This window comes from Brachycentrus maculatus, unplaced genomic scaffold, assembly GCF_059751285.1.
Source record: "Brachycentrus maculatus isolate JH-2025_06_01 unplaced genomic scaffold, ASM5975128v1 h1tg000089l, whole genome shotgun sequence".
NCBI lineage: Eukaryota > Metazoa > Arthropoda > Insecta > Trichoptera > Brachycentridae > Brachycentrus > Brachycentrus maculatus.
This window is the reverse complement of record NW_028280843.1, coordinates 181,156-200,805: the sequence shown is the minus strand read 5'-3', so window position 1 is coordinate 200,805 and position 19,650 is coordinate 181,156. Positions and strand designations below refer to the sequence as shown.

The 19,650-nt window shown below is 33.4% G+C and overlaps 2 protein-coding genes across 2 annotated transcripts in view; one reads left to right on the top strand and one right to left on the bottom strand.

Moving 5' to 3' along the window:
- The first annotated feature begins 259 nt into the window (after positions 1–259).
- On the top strand, positions 260–3,087 carry Creld (Cysteine rich with EGF like domains). Its single transcript, XM_088258013.1, has one exon. It carries the CDS (start codon positions 479–481, stop codon positions 1,646–1,648), a length of 1,170 nt encoding a protein of 389 aa, XP_088114139.1. The 5' UTR covers positions 260–478; the 3' UTR covers positions 1,649–3,087.
- Positions 3,088–6,452: 3,365 nt separating this feature from the next.
- Positions 6,453–19,650, bottom strand: part of LOC148310670 (uncharacterized) — a 117,349-nt gene continuing 104,151 nt past the window's right edge. The window contains exons 4-7 of the mRNA XM_088258014.1: positions 12,128–12,523; positions 8,929–11,907; positions 7,886–8,000; positions 6,453–6,648 (exon numbers count right to left, since the gene is read on the bottom strand). Coding sequence (XP_088114140.1) covers positions 6,582–6,648; positions 7,886–8,000; positions 8,929–11,907; positions 12,128–12,461 — 3,495 coding nt within the window. The 5' untranslated portion in view covers positions 12,462–12,523 and the 3' untranslated portion in view covers positions 6,453–6,581. The remainder of the gene's footprint in view (positions 6,649–7,885; positions 8,001–8,928; positions 11,908–12,127; positions 12,524–19,650) is intronic.

Sequence of the window (19,650 nt, the reverse complement as noted above, 5' to 3'; positions counted from 1 at the left end):
TGAATCTGTTGCAATGTTTATTTTGCAATGTTGTGTCCCAACGCAAACGTTAAAAACTTTTTTATCCTTATTTTACTAAATATTATCGGTATTTATAACATAGGTATTCATGAAGAAAAATAAATTGCTTTTCCATAGGAAAACAAAATATCGAATGAATAAAATACATTGTTAAAAAAAACGTTGGAGCACTATTAATGTAAAAACAAACTTCCTGGAGTATAGATTTTTTTTTTCTCTGGCCGAAAGAACCAATCAGAAGAAGGCATGTCAGACCGGTGTCATTATTATCGAGAGCTGTCAGATTGTATCGTATTGAATTTGCATGCTTTTGCGGCAGTGAATTCGGGAGGTCGGAAATTCATTACAATATTTTTGAGTTTATGTATGAACAATGAATAAATAAAACAAAGATTTTTTCTCACATATCTTAAAATTGTGATTCGTTGTTTTCAATCGGGTGTAAGTAGGTTTTTTTATGCATAAAATGATTGTACGCGAGTTTTTGTTATTGTTAGTAATCTTCAATATAGGAGTTTATTGTGATAATCCGATACCAAATTTGCATTTGAATAATAATGCTAATTCCCAAAGAAAGTTAGGGCCTTGCCAGGCTTGTAAGGTGTTCGTCGATTCGTTCAAGAAGGGCATGGATCGAACGGCGCGAGGGAAGTTCGAGGGGGGCGATGCCGCGTGGGAAGAGGAGAAGTTACGCTCGTACGCGAGGAGCGAGGTTCGTCTAGTGGAAATACAGGAAAGGCTGTGTAGAGAGGTGAAGGAACACGCGGATCAGTGCCACGCTATCGCCGAAGAAGCGGAACATTTTGTGGAAGAATGGTGGTTTGACAAGGACTCCATATCCGACGATATCTACGAGTGGCTTTGCATCGAAAAGATAAAACACTGTTGCCCCAAATATCATTATGGAAAGAACTGCGATCCGTGTATCGGCGGAACAGAGAACGTCTGTAACGGGAACGGAAAATGTAAAGGAGACGGAACTAGAAAAGGCAATGGAGAATGCCTTTGTGACGCAGGCTACTCCGGGAAACTGTGCTCGGAGTGCTCCGATGGATTTTACCAGGCCTACCAGGACGAGAAGAAGCTCCTGTGCTCGGCTTGTCACCGAGCTTGTAAAGGCGCGTGTTCCCAAGGCGGAGTCAAAGGCTGTTTAGTTTGCAACGATGGCTGGCTCATGGATACCGACAACGGCTGCGTAGACGTTAACGAGTGCTCCAAAAAGACGACTTGCGACGGAAACAAATTTTGCGTGAACGAAGAAGGTTCGCACAAATGTCTGGAGTGCGACAGATCGTGCGACGGATGTTCAGGTGACGGCCCTGACATGTGTCTGGAGTGTGCTGCGGGCTACAGGTTGAAAGACAACCTATGCGTGGATGCTTCCAAAGAGGACAACAAATTCAAAGTGAACATGACTCGATACTTGACCTACTTTGGGCTATGTGTAACGGTGTGCATAATATTCCAGAAGTCCATCTGGTTGGCCGGGCTCTTGGGACTGCTGGTAGCGTTGTACATCACGACTTCGGAGTACATGTTAGCCTACGACCTTGCGAGCCCAGATCCTCAGATGGATTTGGACGGCGTAGATTGGGCAACTCTATTAGGAAAAGGGGTCATGAATTAGATCCAAATTGAACAAATTTATTTATTGATTTGAATAAAAAATAAACTAACGATATTACTTGTTTTATTTTTCATTTTCATCTCTATGCTCAATCGTTTTAAATTTTGTCATTTAACTAACCAATCATATCTTTTAAGAATATTACCATTATTATATTAATACTTCATAACAAGACGCCTTTTGAATAATTTAAACGAGGGATATTTACTTATAATTTTTATTTTTGCAATTAATATTTTAAATTTTGAGTTCATTGACAGATTTCGGATCATATAATTCTAATGATTATTTCATTTTATTGAGGTATAAGAATAGACTGGAAAAAAAATAAAACAACAAAATGTATTTATTTAATTTTTAAATCTTACTTGTTAAATATCACTATTCATTAAAATATAATAAGACACGTGTTTTGATGCATTCTGCATCATTTTTAAACACCATTTTCAAGTATCGAAACACTTAGGATTTTAAGAAATATTGGGATTTACCCAGTAAAACGTACATTAAAAATTGATAGATATTACTACAAAGTGATTGCCGAATCAATTCAAGAAAAAATGTGGATAGTTTATGTGATATCTTTCTCAAATTTGAATGCTGTAGCGTTGTGGAATAATTTTCAACTCTATTTTAGAGATACACAATGGGTTAAATAACTGTGGTTTATTATGGTCTTAAGTATGCACATGTTATTCTACAGGTATACAAGCGAGAGTAGAATAAAATGTTTTGTGAATTTGCAACATATATTCCAATCAAAATTGTAAACCACACATTTTGTACCCAAATAATTCCTTGTACCTTAACACACTATCTGCAGGCGGATTCGCGCTCATAATAGAGATAAACATCTCTGAAAAGAAGTGATAACATTTAACCATACTGTATACATCGATATGAGATCAAAAGATGCTGCAAAAGTCAAGCGTAAAATAACTTACACGCAATTTACGATGAGTCGAGTGAAAAGGTAAAATTACCTTTCCCGCCGAACACCACCAGTCGAGTGAAACGGTAAAATTACCCTTCCCGCAGATAATGTGTTGATATAGGTCTTTAATAATAATCATAACATAAGTGTTTGATTCTCCAACATCGATATTTTAAGTCATTTTTCAATAGTCAGTGTTTTTTTTTAATGCTGCCTTGGTTATTCAATGTTTACTAACTTGCATATTAACTCGGTTATTTATTGTTTTCTTCTAGAAATAATTATTTATTATGCTCTGTTTCTACATTACCATTACCAAATATGAAACTATTAGAATGTTTAATGTCCAGTGTGTGAAAGAAGATAGACTGAGATTAATTATAATATGTAGTAATGATTGTAGATAGATTGATTAGAGAACCTCCAATGTGTGAATTGAAAGTTATTATAAACAGGCAGTTAGTCAGCCAGTCATAAAAAAGTATATCAATAAACTAATTATAAAAAAAACACCATGATGAATTTTCTTTATATCATGTATTATCTATCATTCAACTTATTCTTTCATGTCCCTGTCAATTCTGCAATATCACAGCATCTTTTTGTTGGTAATAGTAATAAAAACATGAATTATTACTTTCTATACATGCATCTATTTGCTATGCATTGTAAATGAAAATTTGTTGATAAAAAAAGCCTTACTCATACAAGAGTTTGCGAAAAGAAGAAGTGTTGCACTTTTCGGAGAAAATGAGTTGCATGTTCTTGCAGTGTTGACAGCAATATCCCCTTTTACATGTTGAATATTCAATCTAACCATTTAAGGCCAAACTCGCATTAATAAAACTCAGTTGGCTTCCGACAATGCATAGATCCGGCCGTCGGGTTACGGCCAATTAAAAAAAATACATATTGGATTTTGTTTTTGCTACACCTCACCTTTTATATGTATATATTTATATATGTATTTATTTCGTAGAAAAATTATTTTTTTCAATACAAAAACCTTGCTTAAAAAAATCAACAATTATGTCAAATGTTACATGGGTTTAAAGAAATTTAAGTTGCTGTTTAACAAATACTAGGCCTTAAATTGAAAATAAACTTTTTATTAGTGCATATAAATTTTTAATGTCTCATATTTTCTACTGAATTCTCCTAGCTCAGCTGAATCCAGTAAATGGAAGGTCTCTGTATTATTGACAACACAAACACACACACATGGTAAATGGGAGTGGTTTTAAGAAGCAAAAAAATTGGTTTTCATAAACAAGTTTTTATTTTCTTCATATAAGTAATAATAAACATGCAAATTATCCAACTATAACATATAAGTGACTAGATAACTGAGACCTATATTTATACTTAATCCAAATTAACAGGTTTTGCAAGTGTAATGCATATTTATATTATATTTATACTCGAATCAAGGAATAATTATGAAACATGAAGCAAATGGTAAATTATAAATGATTGGCATTAAATAAAAAACATGCAGTACATATAATATATAATTGAAGAGTTTTGTTCAAGCATTAAGAGTGCAAATATACTTCTCATTGCATTATAGGGATATTTATCTAAGAATATAATATTATTGTATCTCAGACATCAAATCACTCATACTGTAAGTACTAATCAATTAATTGTATTTAAATAATAATACTCTATTTAGGTGGGCCACTATTTTCAAAAGGTTTTTTTTTACACAAACGTAAAAAAACCTGCCCTTAAAATGCCCACTTCACGGTCGCACCGCTCAAATCTTCTAAAACACTTAACACCCCAAAATTACTTTGGGCCATTCCCTTAAATTAGCCTTTACCAGCAATTGCCCACACTGTTTATGCTTAACACTAGTGCTTGGAACACATTTGCCACTTAAGCTCACCTGTAATTAATTTACTTGTGTACTTAATAAATTATGTCCGGAAAAAACGAATAATATACATCACTGAATTTTATGTTAAATACAAATAAGAAAATTCAAATGATTTAAAAACTTTTTCTTAAATAAAAATTAAATGAACTAACACAATATAAGTGTAATATACAAATTTATTAAATACCTTTGGGAATTCTTTGTTACAATCTTATAAAATAAAAATAAAAACTTATTTTTATATTTTATATAGCTCATATAAGTTAGCAAAATATCACAGGAATATCAATTCTATACATGAATTTAATACATTACTTTCAGGTTGCTTTATTTTATTTTATATAATTCAGTATTTTAATTACACATGTAGGCTCCCATACACATGACAAGCGACTGCTGCGGATAAAGCAGGCGTAGATTACATCTAATAAGCCTGCAAGGTTCATATGGTTACGTGTTTTGCGATACATACCCTGAATTGGTGTTCACACGAGACACATCTGTTGCATGATAGTTTCTTGTAATGTGTACAGGGGATTTATTTTGTTACAAAAAGTACAAAGACTATAATAGAAAACTTACATTTTAATTATACTTAACTTTGAACACTTATATAGTAAATTATATTTTTTGTACACAATATATTTTTTAAATAAAATCTCCAGTTTTGCAGACGTTTTACAGCTAAAAGTTCTCAGGATTTTTTTAAATGCTGAGTATATTCAGATGTTGTGACGTAAAACATTTAAACTGAACACTTAAATTTCAACACTTGGTGAAAATTAAGGTTCGTAAAAAAAGTAATGAAAAATACAAGACAGTCACCCGACCAATTGAGTATAAATCTTTCATAATTTATTTTGTGATTGCCAGGAGTTGAACTAACAATATTTGGTTTGCAGTCGAACGTCTACCGAACCATTCCACTTTCGTATGATGTAGGACAAATTATTGGGGAAACATTGCTTCTGAATACTATGATTGTCTCAAAAGTCAACTGATTTTATATCAAACAAAATTAGTGAGTTGCAACAATTTTACAAGCAAATGTAATTTTTATGAATGAAACTATTATTTTTGGTAAATTTAAAAAATATGATTAGGTGTATTAAAAAATTATGATAAAAGTATAGAGTTTACTACAGGAATATAATATTTTATTTTTAATCTACGAATGGAATATTATTGGAAATCAATCTAAAGATTTTCAATTAAAATTTTACTTGATAAATACCACTATTTTTATGGTAAATATTAAATTAACAATGGATAGATATTACTACAAAGAGACATCCAAATCAATTAATGAAGTTGAAATTAAACATATCAATATTTCCTGTTTCTTACTGCAAGAATAACTTTACACATTTTTATAATTAACTGATTTCAACGCTTGGTGTTTTAATGTTCAAACTGTATTTTTATTACAATATTAAAGATCTATTATTTTTGACATCTCATCAAAGATGAAGAAGAATATGGAAGTCTGGTCATTTACGGGGCTGACGACCGTCATAGGCTGGTTTAAGTGATCACTTTACACACGTGTAACATTCACCAATTCTACCCATTATTGACAACCACACTACTCAAATTCTTGGAAGTTCTGTAGAACCAATTTAGAAACCTTGTTCTTGAATCAATAGAACTTCACTAGAGACATCTATTGGTGAGATGTAAAGAAGCTTTTTTATTAAGCAGAAACTCTTATATTAGTATATGAGATCCGAATCCTGGATTATAATCACACACATGAGAAACGCCAGAAAATACCATTTTTATTTTTATTATTTAAGCTTATAATTTAACCAGACAATTTCCATATTCTTCTTCAACTTTGATGAGATGTCAAAAATAATATGAAAATAACTTCTGTAATTGGAGATAATCCAGATTTTGTGAACAAGTATTTGGACACACTCAGAATGTTGTAAATTAAAGATCTACATGAATCATATAATGTCTTTGGTATGATTACCATTAAAAACACTATGTGATATGAAAACCCTACAAATTATGCTTGAAATATAAATATAATTCAGATTTTTAATTTCTTTAATCTTTTCATTCAATTCTGGGAATGTTGTTGGATGAATAGCATCAATGCATGGAGTAGTTCATGATATTCTCTCATTTCCAGTATATTGGCCACCGAACACATCAAATGATTTGGATCTTGGGGTTCTGCAAAAAAAAAAGAAAAAATCAGATTTAGATCTTGCAATACAAACATTTTTATATTACATATTATTCTGAAGACGATATACATAGTTATTTTTCAACTATCTTAAATGTGTATGCTAAACTGTCTTCTTTTGGCTAGTATTAATTGTTTTCTATTTTAATCTATCAGCGGAAGCTAAACTGGCAGTACACAATGGAGTTCTGGTTCCAACCCTTATGTATGGAAGCGAAGCATGGAGTTGGCAAAAGAAGGATGAAAGCAGACTGAATGCAGTCGAAATGCGATCCCTCAGACGAATGTGTGGCAAAACGATGGTTGATAGATGTTCGAATGATGAAATAAGGAAAAAATGTAAGGCTGAGATAAGCATTATCGATAAAATTAAGAAAGGTGTGTTGAGATGGTTTGGACATGTGGAGCGTATGAGTGAAGAAAGAATGGTTAAACAAATTTTTGGAGCGAATGTAGTTGGAAAAAGAAGCAGAGGACGACCGAGGAAAACTTGGCACAATCAGGTATGTCAAATACTTGAAAGCGGCCGGGTCAGGAGTCGTAATAATCGTCGGGTATGTATGAGGAGATGCATGAATGTAGAAGAGGCAAAGAATGTTTGCAAAGACAGAGTGGTGTGGCGTTCGATTCTCTCTGCCTACCCCTGCGGGGAAGCGGCGTGATGGTTAGTTAGTTAGTTTAATTTAAGTGAATACTATTCATATACATTCATGACACCAATATAAAAGAAATCAATTTGAAAATATTACTGGTTATGATACGAGTGCATGTTTTAGTTACAGTAAGCTTTTTGAATCAATCTTTTAAACTTCCAAATGTCCATTTATTTTATATTTTATGAACGTGTCTAATGGGTAACTATTACTTTTTTCGTTATCTGATTGAGAAAGTATTTGTTAATTTTTCTAAGTATATATTGTTCCAAGTTTTTTTAGCGAAATTGTAAAATCTATGAGTAACTTGAAGTATGCGACCAATTTTGTGCACTATTTAACATCAAGTGATCGAATCCAAAAACCAAATTTGGTAAAGAATTCATGAAGATTCATGAAGAATTTTTATTTTATTTGATCACCTATCACTGGTATATTCTGCCACTATTTTTATATTATACAAATTGTATATGTTAACAGAGAGACAAATAGTAAGTAAGAATTAATGGTTATAATTTCTTTTTAATTTGATTCTTAAGTGTTTCAAAAAATACATTAATAAGTGACTAACCTTCTTGAAACCTGTAATTCTATTTGACCCTCTTTCACTTGCTTGAAGAGTCCGATTGCTCCAGAGTGAGTCAGCCCGTGCATGGAAACACCATTCACTGATAATATTTCATCACCTGCAGATAAAACGGAGAAACTCTTTATTCACATTGTCTCCCTAACATCATAAACATATGTAGTTGGTCGAATGCTGCTTAATTTATAACATTGAGTTTCATCACCACTGTTGGCAGGGAAAAAATTGTGATGTTCTTCTTTCCTCTTCTTTGATCTGTCTCTGCACCAGAATGGTGCATAGGGCATTGTACTGGATTGTTCGTAGTTAATCCAGCACATCACGGCTGTTCAAACTTAAAACACAGTAAGGGACATTTTTTTTGAAAAACATTTTTTTGGACTAAGTAGAATCTCTTCTTCAAACCCTTATCCGCATCCCAATGGTGCATAGGACACTGAATCATATAAACGCAGTGTTATCTTGATCGTTAACACATGAAGGAAAGGTGATCGGCCCTCCACTTCAGGTACCAGTCCAGGGTAGTATTGAATAAATATCAGAGTGAAAAAATCACTTATATTCATTTAACCCCCGCTGGGAATCGAACCCGGGACCTCCAGAACGGTAGCCGAGCATGCTGACCATTACACTACGGAGGCGGACAAAGTAGACTAAGAAAGTTTTGGACTAAGTAGAATCTACTTAATCCAAAAATGCAAAAAAGCGTTTCTCAAAAAAATGTCCCTTACTGTGTTTTGAGTTTGGACAGCCGAATAGTTCTGATGTTTTATATAATGTTGATAAAGTGGGCGAAATCACTAAAGGAGAAGTTTTAAGTGTAACTATCTTAATTGATAAAAAAGAAGTAGTTGTTCACTCTTCTTTTGAGCAACATATCTATATTTTTTTTTAGACTTGAATAGATTTCAAATATTTTAAAAATAGAAACTATGTTCATACACAATGCTAAAATGTGTGTATGTAAGTTTAAAAAAAAAACGAAATCAGGAGTTAATTAATGCATATATGTATACGTAAATATTTACCTTCAAAGATTGTACCCTGATCGGCAGCCTGACCTGTAGGGAAAACTGTTTTTACGAAAATTCCCATTTGTCCTTTCGGAGAGTCTGTTCCTCCGACGATGCTGAATCCTAAACTCTTTTTCCCAGTTCCTTTCCAAAATGTTACATTGTAAATAAATGTTGCGTTTGATGTCGGTCGCAAATTCTCATTTATTTTTGAGCCTCCAGCTGTATTCAATATACTTGTTTCTTCCGCTTGCTTTTTATTTCTCAAACTGATTGAAACTCTTTGAGATCCAAAACGAGTAAAACCATATTCATTATCATTATGTTCAGAAAGGTTTTCTATAGAGTGGACACTAGGAATAGGGAGTCTTGGTGGAATTGTAGGGGGTGCTTTAGCTTTTTCATCTTCATCCGATAGTCTACACGAAATTTGGTCAACAGTTCTAACCAAGTTACTACCACTTCCTGATGCTGACGCTTTATTTATCCGTATCGGACGATAAGAAAGTCTTTCAAAATGGTTCATTCGTGTAAATGTGTCGTGGTCATCATCTGTAATACTCTCGTGTCCTTGATAATTCTGGGAAGATATTGATCTCCTCAGGTTACTTTTCTCGAGCAATTTTTCATCATCGCTTTTATGATTTGACGGCAAACCGTGTCTCTGAGATGCGGTTATACTATTACGAATAACTGTATTTGATTGCTGCGAATTGGATGGACACGATATATCTAATATTTGATTTCTATTTTGTATATTATCGGAAGATGAAATCGGACCGCTGTGAATATTGTTTGATCCCAACATTTTAATATATGAAGTGTTTTGCAATTTCATAGGAGATACGGGAATATGTTGTACAACAGATGTGGTGATCATCCTACTAACAGTGTGAGTAACTGGTGTGTATTCGTCATGAGCCATTATGAGGTCTACAAAGAATTTCTGTTGGTTAGATTCCATCTGAATATTTGACTGGGTAGAACAACTATTGACAATATGTTGAACATCTTTAAGACTTGATAAGCCTCGTAAAACTTTTCCATTGACATTTACGATTTCGTCCCCTACTCGGAGACGGCCATCTCGATGCGCGATTCCATCAATGTCTAATTTTACAATAATGTATCTTATTTCACAGTCACTGGATCCTTCCATGACAGGAGTCTTATGCTGCGCGAGATAAACACCCAAACTTTCTTCAATACTAGATTTCAGTAATCGTATTCTTCTAAATCTCTTTGTGCACGGGGAATTCAAAGCATCCATATCGTTTATCGGAGTAACTGTAACTTGCCTTTCTAAGGATTTCAATTTATAGTCGGTGCTGCAACCATTTAGTAAAGGTTTATGTTCTAATCCAATGAGTTGCGATTGGAGAAATTGAAATTTCCGTGTTTGAACTCTTTCATCCATAGTAATGGTTTTTAATCCATATGGTAAATTGATGGGTCTGGTGATAATAGATGTGGTGTTTCCGACGCTAAGATTAGTCGGATTTATAACTTCTTCGAAACAATTTGAATTATCATTATAAGATTTTGTTTGCTGTACCCATCTCGAATTCTGTCGTTCTTGATTTGATTCAATTGCATTATGAAGATGATAGTTAACATTATTAGGTATAAGTGCACTGGAGCTCTCACAATTTTTATCAGAATTTATTGAATAGGTCTTACTTAATGCATTCAAATCGTTTACTGATGCAATATTACTTAAATAATTCAGATCTTCGTTTAATTCTTCATTTTCTTGTTCCAATATTGAAATATTATCTGGCGGAGAGTGGTTGCTATGGTCATCATTAAGTCGTCCATCACTATCATAACCGGATTCATTTGAACTTATATAGTTGCTTAACCGGTGAAAATTTTGCTGTGGATCTCCCTCTGAATTGTTATAAATACTGCAATTGGAAGAAGAGTAATCTGTTGGATTTTGGTGTTTTAAATTAAATTTGGTGAGCCGGTCTGACAGAGGTATACTATGTCGATGGCCGGGTAATAACATAACATTTTGATTAGATGGGTTTCCATTATAAGAGGCACGATGCTCCCAACTGTGTGTATTTTTTCTATATTCCACATTACTCCTCATGGAATTTCTTATTGTTGGATTATCTTTCTTAACTCTTCCGAGCGTGCTACACATCATATCCTCAAAAACAGACGTATTATCAGATAAATTAAAATGTTCCTCAGAATTTGCTCTTAATTTGTAGGCCCTCTCCGAGTTTGTACTCATTACCGACTCTCTTCCGGCACTTCTATCCGAGAGACTCTGTCGGTATTGCGGTTTAAGGTGTTGATTTACAACACTCCCACCATTTTCTTCGGGAAGAACTGACAACTTTGATCTTAAAAATGCATATGGGAAATTCGATTTTTTACTTTGATTTTGGGAATTCGGTGAATCTAAATTAGATATATTATCACAGCTGACTGCTTTTGCAGGTACTGCAACGTAATTATCATTAGAAACAAAATTATTCTGACTTGCAGTTGTATCTCTATTAGTGTTTGCGCTATCTTGAAGATTTAGTCCTTCTGTAGGATCATCCGCTTTGATGTATGTGGATATGTGCGATGTAGAACAACTTCTAAATAAAGTCTGATTGGGATTTTTATCACCGATACTGTTGCACGACCTTCGATGCTTATCTGAAACCACATTTTTTGATGAATTCAACATCCCCGTGGAACCCATTCTGTAAAACAAGTTTTTGAACGGACTCGGTGACCTATCCCTTATGCTAACTTTGGCAGAGCGTAACGATTCTGTATCTGAATCTTTATTTTGAGAGTTCGAGTCGGATAGACTTCTTCCCATTTTCCAAGAATTTTTCTTTCGAAAAGTTCCAATGTTATTTAATGTCGGTGTAGCGGGACACTTCGGATCATTTGAGATCGCAGTTTCAGTGGCGAGTCCTTTTGTATCATGTCTTTTGAGAAGGTCTAATTTTCTTCCCATTCTCCTTCCCCAAGTGGCAATCACTGTAATAAGAAAATATTTTATTAACGATGTTTAACATATATGTCCAAATCATTGTTTAAAAACAATGGATATGTTCAACTTAGGAGATATTTATGTAAAGATTTCAGTGATATTTCAACATAAATTAAATATAAATATTTAAATAAACTCCACTGCCGATATTCAGCAATGGAGGACAGAAGGCTAAAGAAGAAGATTTAGATAAACTCATGAAAGTACCTTTCTTCATTTCCTTTTCTCTAGCAATATCATCTTCAAGAATCATTGCTGGCATAGCCGTTACAACATGGTACTCCGAATTGGTACTGGATCCTTGAGCTTTCTCCCGCTGAGGAGTTCCAGGAGAACCAAGTTTCTTGGAAGATGCAGAGATTGAACCAGGTTTTTCATTCTCCGAATGCAGTCCATTGGAGGTGGTGACTCCAACACTTCCTGGGTGCTGCCCACTCTTGGCAGAATGGATTCCTAGCTTCCCTGTCTGGTCTCCGAGGTCTTGAGACGTGGCGGGAGCCAGGCCCTGATCGCTGTGCCGTCGGGTCCTAAATAGACGCATCTTGGCAGCTTCAGATCAGGGTATAATGATTACCTTCGATCTGCCATATTTGCTCGTAATAACTGAAATGAAAAGAAAAATAAATTTAAGAAAATATTGTTCATGTTTATTTCAACCTGTAGGATTTTTTTAGCAAGGTATTATGACGTAATTTTTCTTCTTCTAGCCCTTATATGCATAGAAGACCACATCAAAATAATGCGGTGTCATCTCAATCTTCAATGACATGAAGGTAGGGTGATCAGTCTTGCGCTCGGGATTTTTAGATCGTGAACTAGAATTAGAATATATTTGATAGGATACAGATGATGTAAAGTCTCAGGTTAAAAAAAATTTCTGCTTTATGTAAAGGAAATAAAGAAGGAATAAAGGAAGGAAAGAGAGAATAGCAGCAATGGCTTGGGTGTTCGAGGCTCCTAACTAATACTCATACAAGCTTTTGAAAGCTACCGCATATGTGTATGAGTCCCTTGAGGGTGATGTATGTTACATGTATAAAATAAACTATGATAACAAAAGAGATTGGATGAGTATTAATTGTTTCGCCATTTAAGTCTGCACGATTTAGAGACACGCGCCCGTCTTGTCAAATTGCATGACCACCATGAAATGACGATATTTGTCAATATTAAACAGCTTCAATCATATTCACAGAAACTATTTTATGTTTTACATGATTTTTCAAAAACTTTTCTGCAATTTAATGGAACATGTGAATGTTTCCTCATTGTGTTTATACATATTTTTCAAAAATAATGTTTGTTCAACTGTAATCATGAATACTACACCGCAGTGACCACAAATTAATACAATGATTAGGTTTATAATAAAAATATTATGTACCTTAAATATGACCTTCCTACTTCCTTTGAATAATATTTATGACCATATAGAGTGAACCATCCAGTAATGAACTATTTGTACAATTTATTTAGATATTTTAACATAATATAGATGAAGAAGTGTATTAAAGTGGGGACATGCCTATTGGTTTATATGGGTATTAATAGGGCCTGCGATCAGCTGGTTTAAGCGATCACTCTGTACACTGTGTGATATTCACCAGTCAATCATCCATGTTGGGCAACCACATAGAGAAGTTGTATATTGACATACAACGACATATCACTTACTCCTTTCAAGAACGTCATAAATGAAAAAATCTTCAATTTTCAGTTGTGCGTGTTTTCGGAATGCCCAGAAAATGTACTATATTCCAGCAAAAGAGGCATATTTTCAACTTAATATTTACCCGCTACTGGGCAGAAAGTGATGTTTTTGCATTTTGAAGAAAGGGTATTGTTTAATTATGTTTTTAAATATACTAAATATTTTTCAAATGGAGAAAAAACCTTCAGGTTTTACCTAAAAAGATCTGTTGCACAGTAAAAAGTTCAATAAGTAGCTTGATATTTATTTTTAAAATATTGTATTATATTTTAAAAATTTAAAAACGTTTTCCTGAAAAATAAAGTTTTTTTTATTTATGACGTTCTTGAAAGGAGTAAGCGATATGGTAATAAAACAATAAAATAATTTTTCTTACTTTTTGGATTATATCACTCCAAAATAAATCGTACCTATCTGCACTTTACATAAAAATGAAACCGGGTTGTGAAACGTCAGTAAATATGAAAATGGTGTTATTTTTTATCTTTCACTTATTTTTGGCTCACCCTGTATTTAGATGGGCCTTCGCTACAAACCTTGCGGAAATGCGGTTTTGGAATGAAGAGATGTAACTTTTTAATTAATAACAGTTTTTTTAAATCCTCTTTAATGACATCCAAAAATAATCCAAAATACATTCGAAAATACATATGGAGATGGCCCCAAATTTTATGCAAGTTTTCTTTCGGTTTATTCCTGAAATTGGAATCAGTCATCAAAGAAATTAGATCGTTATTTATTAAGCTTCCTGTCACATCGCGTTTTCAAAAGGATGAGACGAGTTTTATGAGTCACTCTGTAACTTTTTATTTTCATTGGATATCTTTTTTAAATATTTAAAGTTTAACAGAGTAAAGTATTTTTTATTTGTAAATAGATTATTGAACTAATCTTTCTGTTTGCATATTTGAATACGTCGGATTACAATTGTTTTGAAGTTGGGACTTGTATAACGTCACTAAGGGCGGAAGGTCACGCGAGACGCGCGAGTCAAATTAGTGTACAATAATTTGAGTTACATATCGCTCACTCCTTTCAACAACGTCATATATCAAAAATAGACTATTTTCAGTTGAGCATGTTTTCGGAATGCCCAGAAAGTGTACTATATCCCAGCAAAAGCGGCATATTTTAAACTTAATATTTACCCGCTACAGGGGAGAAAATGTTGTTTTTGCAGAAAAATTGCATTTTGAAGAAAATGTATCGTTTAATTATTTTTTTTAAATATACTTAATATTTTTCAAACGGAGAAAAAAAACATTCAGGTTTAACCTAAAAAGATCTGCTGCATAGTAAAAAGTTCAATAAGTGGCTTGATATTTATTTTTAATACATTTTATTATATTTTTAAACTTTAAAAAGTTTTTCGATATTTGACGTTGTTGAAAGGAGTGAGTGTTATGTCTATATAAATATTAGCAGCAGGTATAGCTCATCGATAATCACAGTGAAATTGAAATTCATTCATGCCTTTTAAATTCAAGTTAACAATTGGTAAGTGCTTTATTATCGATTTCTATTTCATTTGCGCCTTGGAATACAATTACTAAGTGTTCTAGTAACAAAGGTTTGTAATGAGATTCAATTATCATCTAACCTAACCTATTAACATCGCTGTTGACATTCAACTTTGAATCGTTCATCAAATTGACTAATGAAGTTAGCGGGTGTTTACGAATATGTACGCAATTCGAGAATTGCTTATAATCCACATAATTATCTTTTGAAGAAAAGAAAGTCGAAACATGAGAGATATTTGATAATAAATAATGAGGTATTTGTTTCAGTCATTACTTTCTTCTTTTCACCATTATACGAACTAATTCCGAGTACCTTTATCGGTAGATTTTATTATATTTCTTTCTCCGTTTCCTAACGCGCCTATTGTTTTTTTCTTTATTTTCCCATGCGTTTCAGTTTCTCCCGAAAGATAAACGAATCTTTTCGTGTGATTATCTCTGTAAATAAAGGAGTATGTTCCGTTGATTCCCTCCGATAATTACGAGCTGTAAATAAACGCAGTGCGTGCAATGGCCGGGCAGTCAAATGACCGGATGTTTTGACTCATTTGGATCCAATCTCAGGAGAGTCGGGACTCGGGCTTACCGTGTGAACTGGATATTAGTTCCACATTGCACACTGGAATTGACCGAATTTAATAGGAACACCTTAACGTACTGTACCATGGAAATGGTAAACATTTAAAGTATCAAGAATTATAGGTGTAATCTCAAATAAACAAAGCCGCACGTGTTGTCCACGCACAATTTTTTTAGAGTATACATACATATCCACCTCCGTAGTGTAATGGTCTGGAGGTTCTGGAGGTCCCGGGTTCGATTCCCAGGGGGGTCAAATGAATATAAGTGATTTTTTCTCTCTAATATTAATTCAATATTACCCTGGACTGGCACCTGAAGCGGATGGCTGATCACCTTTGAATGAAAGAAAGAGCGTTACTAAAAACATAAATGTCCGCCTCCGTAGTGTGATGGTCAGCACGCTCGGCTACCGTTCTGGAGGTCCCGGGCTCGATTCCCAGGGGGGGGGTCAAATGAATATAAGTGATTTTTTCTCTCTAAAATTTATTCAATATTACCCTGGACTGGCACCTAAAGCGGATGGCTGATCACCTTTCCTTCGTGCGTAAACGATCCAGATAACATTATGTTTGTATAATGTAGTGCCCTATGCACCATTGGGGTGCGGATAAGGGTTTGAATTGAAATTGAATACATATACTGGCGAATAAATATTTTAATAATAACTCTTAACCTTTTAATAACTCTTTTATTTTCAAAGCCATATGTTTATTTCAAATAAAACTTTATTATTTCAATACAAAAACGGTGTTTTAAGCAAAAAAATCAATTACGTCAAATGTTGCGTTTTAAGATGCTAAGTTGCTATTTATCATATATTGGTCCTTAAGGCCGAAGACCTAATAATAATGTATTCTTAGATAATACAATATTTCTCCATCATCCATATGTAAATTATAAAATCTGACTAAAAGTTATTTTTTAGTTTTATTGATATTCTGTGCATAATTTTAACATTATATTAAAAGTATACGTTTCAATTAGAGATAAAATCACCGTATCGGTTTTTGAAAATGATGCAGAATACATCGAAACACGTGTCACAATAGATGTAAAGAAATAGTGCCATTTACTTAGTAAAATTTAACTTAAAAATTAGATTTTTTAGGTTTGATTTAAGATAATTTCTTATGAAAATATATAATTTGGTACGTATACCGCGTTTTTAGAGTAAAACAAAGCTTTTACCAATGTAAATAACAACACATCAACATTCGGGTTGAATGGTTTAATCATTATTACAGTTAACCCCCATATAGCGTTAAGATAGGTACCGCGTTATCGGGGGAAACGTTGTAGGGAGATTTAATGTTTTTATATTATATTTTGATTTTAAATGACTCAATTAAGCAATTTCCGCTAGTGAAAAAAAATGTAAAAATACAATTTAAAACATGAACTCCTTAGAACGTTCCTTTCGACAAAGCGGTGGCTATTTCAACGTTGTAGGGGGGTTTTCGTATTTGATTAAGAACATAATTCGTCTATAAAGCAATTACAAATGAAACGGAAATATATCGTTTCGCTCCACGGTAGGAGCACCATTATATTCGGCCTTACTTTCATGGCTTTCTGATATAAAAATGTCAAAAACACAAAGGGGGCGTAGATTCAGTAAATCACTGCCCACATCCGATATCTCACAAGGTTCTGTAAATATGCCATTTGTCATATTGTTTCCACATGGGCGAGAGACGTCGAACCAAATTGGGAAGGAGGATTACATTATTATAGGCAAATTATACGCCGATGGCATATTCCACACGAGAGGCAAATGAACCTTACAGAAACTATCAAACAGCTAATTATATTCAACAGGCAAATTTATTCCTCCGAGTGCGAAGAAGAAAATCAGTTGTATTATATTTTAAGGCCTCACTCGGAATAATGTATTTCAGTTAGCGTCTGGTAGCGCTGAGATCCGAAAGTCAGTTCACATAAAAAATTTAAAACAATATATTGTTATTTTTGTTTTTTTAAGAACATATGTTTTTTTAATGTATTTATTTTTTATACTCCTTACCTTTCGATACCTCGTTTCTTTTCAAAAACATATTTATTTCGAAAAAACTTATTTTTTCAATAAAAAGGCAGTGTTTTAAGAAGAAAAAAATGATTTTTTCCCTGGAGTTTTTTTCCGTCAAATTTTATTTATGTACAGAAAAAAAATAAGTACATTAGCGGGCTTATTGACAAAAAGCAATATCTTCAAACCAACCAAAAACAGACTAGTGATTTTGATCAAAACGTTTGATATCGTATAAAGCTATGTTCGATCAGAGGGTAGATAGTACATGAACATTTAAAAAAACACAAATTACAAATTGCTGATACTAAGAAAGGCAAATGAAAAAGGCAGAAATGTTACCTGGGTTTAAAGAAAATTAAGTTCCGATTTATCGAATACTGGGCCTTAAGGATGCCCCTGTAGTTCTATTTAATAAGGCCAATTTAATCGAATCAAGAATCAAGAATAAATTCATTATCATTATTGCGAAAACCACTCGTGCTTATCGGAAGGTGTCAAAAGTTCACTAAACTACTTATTCACTTACTTTAATGTAATTCCAAATCGTTCTCCGAATTTCCGTTCATGGATAACGAAAATTATAGTTTAAATTGTGTACAATGAATGAATCAAGTGTAAATTGAGTTTTGATGGCAGAAATCGTATCCGTGAAGATTTCGCCTTTTGAGAACACCGTTTAAGTGAAGATGGGTAAAAGATGTTAAAATAAGAAAGATAACGAATATGATGCAGAGTAAAGGTCTAGATTAGTGGTTCTAAACTGTGTTGGAGGTACCGAACCCCATCATATGCGCGTTCACCGTACCCTTAATTGGAAAAAATAAACTATGATGTTTTCAAATATAAAACAAAGGTATATATTTAACCAAAGGTGCACAAAATGAAGAAAGCAATTTAAAACAAATAATTATCACTTCTGTATTCTATGTGAATCTCCGATTTCGTAAATTATATTTCGCAATGACGACATGTTATGACAATAGATCTAGTACATTTGTTATGATTTATTTGAAGTCCCATCCTAGTAAAAAAAAATACGATGCAAAGTATGTGCATTGTTTTAGCGTTTGAGCTCTAGTATTATTTTTATTGCTAGGTTGATATTTTCCTTTCAAATAATATACTAGATCTATTGGATAAATAAATATATCGTACGTCGAATAATTTTTTACAATATCGTACAATAAGTCGGGTGTGTGTTTTGACATCCACCGAACCCGGGAGACTGACTCACCGAACCCCTGGGGTTTGATCGAACTCAGGTTTCGAGCCACTGGTCTAGATACACATGCTATATGTGAGCAAATGAGCATGCTTTATTTGAGCAAATGCTACTTAGTAGCATGTGTGAACAGGTTTGCTTATGAGCATGGTAGTTTCAATCAAGTTCGTAGTAGGGTTTCGTGCACGATTTCGCTCCAAAATGTCTCGCTGGCAGATGAGAAAATATTTAAATTCAAAAAATATATATTTAAAAAATATTTAAGTTTATATCGGAAAAACGAATGCCTCCGTAATCCGCGATCGCCCCTGCTTAGAAACAATGTTGCAAGAAATATTGCATATCAAGATTTGATAACGAACATGAACGACCCAACACTGACTGAAAATTATTAAAAAAAAATGAAGAACTTGAAAATTATAAAAACAAAATTAGTGTCGGGTTGTGGTCCCGTAGATAGTGTCGCGGACTCTAAAGTCAGAGTTTCTCGGTCGAACCTAATAATGAGCCGCTTAGGCTCACAGAAATAGTATGAAATTGAAGTATTTTTGTCAATAATAAAAACACAAATATTTCTCTTTTTTTTAATAACAAAAAAAAAAAAACCCAAATTGTCTAATTTCATGTGTTTTTCTTGCTAAATGACACAAGTTTTATAGACGC